A 7827-nucleotide genomic window follows, 5' to 3' on the forward strand; every position below is an offset into this window, starting at 1 on the left:
TTTTACTTATTATTAGTTACTTCTTTTACAATCATTGTTATTATATCCTATATTGTATTAACTACCCTAACTATATTTTCTTCAGTATATACTCATATTATCAGAAACGATATATATCATTCTAATTTTACTCAGTTATTCCTAAATTAGAAAATTATTATAGTTATTATTATTATCATATTTCTGTATCTTTCTCTTATAATTTATCATTTTTTGTCATATCTTTATGACAACTTCCTGTATACACAACGTTTTTGAAATAAAAATATAACCGTTAAATGGGCGGCCACCTCCCCCTCCACTCCTCCACGCTTCCGATTTATTGTCACTTTCTGTTCAACCTTTCGCTTTGAACAGGTAGGTGGTCCTGATTTGTTCTTTGCTCATTTAATATCATTATTATTTATTTATATTTAATCTTTCAAGACGTTTATTTAATCTCTACTTTCTTCTTCTTTTTTTTTTCCGTATTGTTTTTGTTTTATGAACATTTCTGGTACTTTTTTAACTGTATATTTTACGTATTTTCTAAAATTTTTATTCTTACCATTGTTACTTATTTTTTTTATTCTTATCATTGTTTATTCAAGTTTATTTTATATTAATGCTATTTTATGTCTCCCTTCCTTTTATTTATATGTAATTTCTTATCACTTTATTTTTACATGATATTTATCCTAGCTTAAATTACCTTATTGTTGTAATATTCTTAGTTATTTTTTTTTTGTATCTTTTTAGCCCTGATGAAGCCCTGCAAACTGGAGTGAAAGGTTGGACATTAAAATAGTTATAAACTATTTGTTCTTTTTTTGACCACAACCCTGACCATTTTCTTATATTTAAGTTTTACGGTCAACTATATATACATATATTCTTAAAATAAACTTAAATAAAATTATAAATTTTTGAAGATCAGGGGATCAAAAATGTAGTCTAGTAATGCAGTGATTGCTTCAATATGTTGGTATAACTTTTTTAGAAATATACTTTATATTACTTGGTATATTTCTATACTTAGTATCACTGTGTAAATACAATTTTTGTTTTTCTCTTTGCTTACAAACAATGTATATTAATTTCAGTTTTAGATTAAGTGGACTTTTTGGTTACTGAAGTTGGGGGTGTTGGGACTCCACAAGTAACTATTTCTCATAACAAAATTTAATAGAAATACTTAAAAATGAACCCAATTTATATTTATTAAAATAAATATTCATAAATATAAAGCCATGATGATTAAAACTGCTTTGGAAAGTTAACTGATTTGAGATAAGATTTACTTACTTCATTTCTTTTGTAGTGTTCTTCTATCTCAGAGCAAGCTTGTTTGAACTTGGCAGATTTAGAAATTTTCAGCATCTTTTCCTTATTAGGAAGATATGGTTGCAACTGATTATGTTCAATGAACCCACTTAAAAAATAATAAATAAATAAACTACAGTAACAATAATAATATTTAACAAATTAATTTAAATGATTCAGAAACTAAATTAATAGACACAATTCCAGAAAATTGTGTATTCAAACAAAAAATAGAGAAACCATATAGATTATACTTATTGCATACACGAGTTTTCTAAAATTATATTAGATATAGGTCATCATATAGTACTAAAACCATCTTATTGAAGTAATAATAAAAGGTAAATAAGTTACAGAATTAAAGTTCTAACATTATTAAATTAAATTTTTCCAAGCACAACCTGTTTGATAGATACAGCACTATTCACAGAACGAGCATGAGATTAGTTTATCAATGTGTAGGGATTAACTGACCCCCACCCTCTTCCATTTAGGTTACAGCTAATTGACCCTAGAATACAATTTATAAAACAAAGATTATATTATGAGAATATTTTATCGAAATTATTTCCTTGTTACATACAGGTTTGGTTTTTGAATAACAAATTTTGTAATAATTGATTACTGGATAATTACTATTATCTGAGACGATGCTATCACCATAAATAATTACAGTTATACTTGGCTCTGGTTTTATTCTGTTTATTTATTTCTTCACCAGTTTAATCAAATTCATATTCCTACCGGCGGTTCTCATTACTGTCACAACTAGACATGACATTCTTCATCACCACAGCATTAAAAAATCAGTAAATTGGAATTTGGACCCCAAAAGTCATTTAGCTTCCATTATATGTTGCATAATGTTCTTTATGATCCCTAGTAGTCTTGTGCAAGATTAGAGAATTTTTGAAGATGATTCACTACCTTGAGATTCTGGCTGAGAATTTTTTAGAATCACCCAAATGTTTCATTTAAGTTCTATAAAGTTTCTAGACATATATTCTCTAAATATCTAATTAAATTAATATCTGTCATAGCATGTATATGTTTTATTTTTTATAATTCTAGTCTTCCTAGCTCTTTTTTTAAAAGCTGACATTTTTTTAATGATCGTAGCTTTAACTGACTCTTACATTAGTCATTCCTTATTGTCAAATAATATCAAATGCAAAATATAAGTACTTCAAATAATAAAATTTTAATTTTAAAAATGAACAATGAAAGATACAAGATTCAAACTGAAACCAAAGTATAAAAATACTTTGATCAATCCTCTTCCAGATTATATTTTATTGATCGAAAAGTACAAACAACTTTTGCAAAAACCAATTATATAATAAATCAAAATTATTTTAACTTACTAATTATGTGTTCCAAAGAAATATATACAGGAATATTTCACATCAGTTTTGAACAAGGTACCTTCCATCAATCCATCAGGGGGATGACTTACCTAGAAACAATCAAGCAGAATCAAATAAATTTAGGACTTTTAAGTAATTAAACAACAGCTTATATATGTATATATGAAATGAAAAGTAAAAATTCTTTTTAAAGACTTTTTCTCAAGACCACAAAGATGAACATTATCAACCCCAGATCGGGAGAGAACAAGAAAAACAGTGAATCATTATTCATAATTCCACATTATCTTTTCAAGATAATATTATTATATGAGTTCAGACTAAATTAACATATGAAGATTAATATAAAACTTTTTAATGTGGAGGCATATAATTGGGCTTAAAAACTGAAATAGAGACATTGCTAAATAATTACTTTTTATTTTTGTTCTAGCAAGGAAGAATTGTAGATTTAATCAAGAACTATTAATTATATTTGAAGTTTATTTTGGCCCAACCAAATAAAATTGAGAAAATCCATGTATTTATTGAAACTATATTAATTATATAGTTGATTAATAAATCATATAACATAAATTATTAATTTTAATAATTTTGAAAATTTATTTTTTCCATAAATAATTAAGAATGAACTTGAACACTTTTAAAAATTATCATGGAGGTAGCTTATCCGTCATTCTCCACTAAAGCAATCAGGTGGGTTGAAAACTCATATTCGTCCACCATTAAGTATGAATCATAATTGATTTTGCCAACTGGACAGCTAAATAAATAAATGCTAAGATTTTTTAAAAGTAACATTATACCGTCATGATGATATGCTTAAATAACAGCTATGAAAGATTTAAAAAATCAATAAGACACTAATAACTATTTTGTAAAAAAAAATTAATAATAATAAATATGTTATACATGTCCTTATTTAACAACATTAAAGCTCCCCATGAGTGTTTACACCTTGAAGCCTGAGGAAATTGCAGTGGTCTTGGAAAAACCAATTTGATAGCAAAATCAATTTGTACCAATTGAAGTATTTCAGTATAACATGCCAAAATAATTTACTAAAACTAAAATGCCACATGAAAAAATAACTTCGTTAACATGGGCTTTTTAAAAGACATCTTGGCAGTAGAGAGAGCTATTAGAAAAATAGGAACAAATCCATATATTAATAGACTAACCTAACATATGGATTATGATGATGAATGATTAATAATAGCAAAAAATCAGGTATTATGATTGTGCTGCTAATAAAGAATTTAAGAGAACTGAAAAAGCACAAAGATAAAGCATAAATGAGAAAATATTCAAGTATAAGGAAACCAAAAGAAAACCTGATCGAATGGAAGAAAATAGGAAAATATATGGGTAATATAAGAAGAACAGAAATGAGGAAAGTGGAGAGATTCTGAATATTATATAATGCCTTTGGAAAAAGTAGCAGAGATAAAAAAAAAGCTATTAAATACCCAAAGTATGAAAGTAGGCCAAAAAAGTAGAATCTCTTGTAAATTGATGGAGCACAAGAAAAATAAAGAATTCAGTACTACACAGGTTTGAAAATATGAAGACTGGTATGGAGGAGTTGGACAATTTGAGGTGAAAGGAGAGATAAGCGGACAGTGCTGGAGAACAAGACCTAGAATCTAATAGGACTGTAGAGACAAGGAGTGAAGTAAATCAGGGAAACTTCATACTAACGAGTAGAAGGTATAAAAATTTTATTTGTTTTCATCAATCATTTGTATTTATATGCACAAGTTTACTTGGTAATATTCAACTTTGTATTGGTTTCAGCAAAAAACACAAAATATTATATTTATTAATCTATATTAATTAATTAATTAAATTAATGAATATATAAATCATGGGTCTGTGACTATAAATCACAGAAATATTTTAAATTTTTGTGTATACAAGGATTTTTTTTTATTTATAGAGTAAAAGAACTAGTATTACAATGCTTTCATGTTTCCATGGTTATAACTAATATATAGTATTATATTATATTGTTATAACTAAATGTCATAACAACCATGGAAATATGATAACATTTACTTATAAATTCAGTTGATTTATGCATTTTTTATCACTCTCCATTACTTTCTACCAATTTATATGTTAGACATTAATTTTGGCTTTCCAATGGTTTGTTACAGATCTATATCATTACTCTTATTTTAATAATTTATTTTTAGCCTAGGAAACTATTTTTCCATTTTTCTTCTTTAGTTGATTATCAAATATCAATCTCATATTATAATGACGGATGGATAACTATTTCAGATTAATAAAATTAAAGGTACTTTAGAGGAAACTGTTTTGAAAGTTCGGCATTTAAGCATTTCTGACTACTTTAAGGAGGATAAGACGGCTGATATTAAAGACCATTTAATTTTACAATGATGTAACAACTGATCAACATTGTCAAAACTGGTTTCAGGAAAATGGTAAAAGTGTAATATCGATAATATGAAATGGTACTTTGGGTAAATTGATTTTAGCAAAAAACATTACTGCAATATCTCAGGCATATACTTATCATAAAATAAATAATTACAGTTTTGTACATCTTTTCATTCATGATTTGGGCTGTTCACAAACAAAAACACAGCACATTTGATACAGTCTCATATGGAGAGGTTTGAGTGGTGGTCAGGATGTTACAAATATAGCTGATCATTACAGAGAGTTGACTCTCACATATTAGTGTTCAACGCATTCCTCAGTGAAGAAAACAAGGAGACAGTAGCAAAATGACAGCAATACTAGAATATGACACTGAATGGGAGGTTATTCATGGGAGTGACCAGAATTTCAGGCCTTTATCAAGTGCTAAGAACAAAAAAAAAAAAAAAAAAATAACAACCATAATGAATAAAAAGAAATAAGAATAACTAGAACCATAAAAACATTACAGATATTATAGGTATATAAGTATTATTGGAGAAAATTACAATATTATAATTACAATTATAGTGTCATATTACAAAAATATTGAAACTGTATGGGAATATAGTAATATTAAAATTAAGAATGAAAGAAAAGAAAAAGTAAATAAAGATAAAGATATGAAAATAAACTAAGTTAATACATGTACAAATTGAAAACTATTTAAAACTGAAGTAATGTATAAAACAAATGTATTCTTTTTTTACTATATTTTTCCTCTCTTTCCTCCACACCCACTTAAGTAAGTTATGTATGTACACCACATCTAATTACTGTTATCTATATTACTGACTTCTCTTAGCTAATGGCACTTTATATCTACTTCTTTAATTTTATCATTCTTCTTACATATTTAATTAGTCCCAAATAAGTTTTTTTTTTTCTTTACATTACTTCAATTTTAAATAATTACTTAGTTTATTTTTATCTTATTTTTTTTCTTCTTTCATTCTTAATTTTAATATTACTATATTCCCATACAGTTTCTATATTCTTGTAATATGATACTATAAATTTTCTCCAATACTGCTTATGTACCAATATTATCCATTGTCTTCTTATAGGTCTAGTTATTCTGTATTTCTTTTTTATTTATTATGGTTATCTTGTTTTTTGTTCATAGCCCTGAAGAAGGCTTGAAATTCTGGCCGAAACGTTGGCACTTATAGGTCTTTTCTTTTTTGTGTTCTTCACTGACTGCACCCCTAACCATCTTCTCCTTATATAATATCAATAATCAAAAATAAAGACCCTTGATGTTTAGCTTAATGTGGTAGCAACGTTATTAACACTCAAATTCTACTTAGTGATGACTTCTTGTAGTATCTTCAATGGAAAATATCAGTCAATGTGATATAACAAATATTTTCAATGGAAAATAGCAGTCAATGCGATTTAATGAATATGACAACATATATATATATAATAATTTTGATTTTAGTTTAAAATTTGATGGAATGTCTGTATGACTAAGGAAACTAATGGCTGTTAATGGTATGACCATTTCAGATATAAATTTTGTATATTTGTAATGAAATCATGACATAAAATTTGTACTAATTTATTTTTGTCATTATGTTCTAAGTAAACTATTACTTTAATTTAGAATTTTTTTTTTTTTGAATGTTTGAACTAGAGTATTTATATGAGATAAAAAGGTTCAATAAATTTTTAACGATTTTTCACTTAATTTTGCCTGACATGAAAAAATAAAATAAAGAAAATTTAGGGAACTCATTATCATCAAAACTCTTCTCTAACATCATAATATAATGTAAACAACCTAGACATATCGAACAGGACACTAACAAATTGATTCAAAATTAATCGAGTGTGGGCAGGCTTAAGACAACATCATATTAAGACTGTCGACCAGGGAAAAAGAAAAAGGGTAATTTATTTCCATTAAAGCAGCAGACAATTGTAAGTATAAATTGTCTACCTCTATGGCAGGCAGTAACAGCAAAAGTATACCTTTTAGAGAATTTATGAGGCTAAACAATATGTTATTGCAGGTCATGAATCCCGTAAAGTGACAACTTTAATTGCTGGAGTTAACAATGGATGGCGTTTAATACAGGGGATATGTACACAACAATTTTAAGTGAAATCAGCATTGAACTTTCAGGTCCAGTAAGCCTTCACAATATTACTCTAACTGGCTAAGCTGCAAACCAGAAAACTCAACTACTATTTTTTTCTACACTTCTAGATAAAGTCAGGTTCTAATAGGAGATTTTCAACCCCTATTGGCCTAATTATATTCATAACTTATAATATTATAAAGAAATTTTAGTATCTTTTAAAAAAAACATTGCTAAATATCATAGTTCAAGCAAATCAATTATTTTAACGGAACAATGTAAAAGTAAAATCTTTAATGTTGTGTACATTTAAGAGTTATTTTCACTATCACATTATAAAAAAAAATTATTTTAATGGCATAATTACAAGGGATGAAAAAAAAAAAAAAAAATCAAAAATAATTTATTATCAACAGGAATAATAAAAACCAAAACAAGTAAATACAATCGACAACATGTATTGAAGCTCATTACAATAATAAAATAAATACTGGTATACAATAAAAAAACTACTGCTACCAATTGAAATAAATAAATAATAATTATTTAAAACAATTGAATTGATTTATTGTTAGATAAATAATGAAATTAGTAAATAGTACAATTGTAGCTAATACAAAAAA

General features: G+C 26.4%; 1 protein-coding gene across 2 annotated transcripts in view; it reads right to left on the reverse strand.

Moving 5' to 3' along the window:
* Window positions 1-7827, reverse strand: part of LOC106683456 (uncharacterized) — a 42953-nt gene that overhangs the window by 26713 nt on the left and 8413 nt on the right. For both annotated transcript variants that reach the window (XM_014424942.3, XM_014424943.3), the window contains 2 exons: window positions 2667-2758; window positions 1285-1411 (listed from right to left, as the gene is read on the reverse strand). In XM_014424942.3, coding sequence (XP_014280428.1) covers window positions 1285-1411; window positions 2667-2758 — 219 coding nt within the window. The remainder of the gene's footprint in view (window positions 1-1284; window positions 1412-2666; window positions 2759-7827) is intronic.

The sequence above is a fragment of the Halyomorpha halys genome, unplaced genomic scaffold (assembly GCF_000696795.3).
Source record: "Halyomorpha halys isolate HHAL.00 unplaced genomic scaffold, Hhal_1.1 Scaffold485.1, whole genome shotgun sequence".
Taxonomy (NCBI): Eukaryota; Metazoa; Arthropoda; class Insecta; order Hemiptera; family Pentatomidae; genus Halyomorpha; species Halyomorpha halys.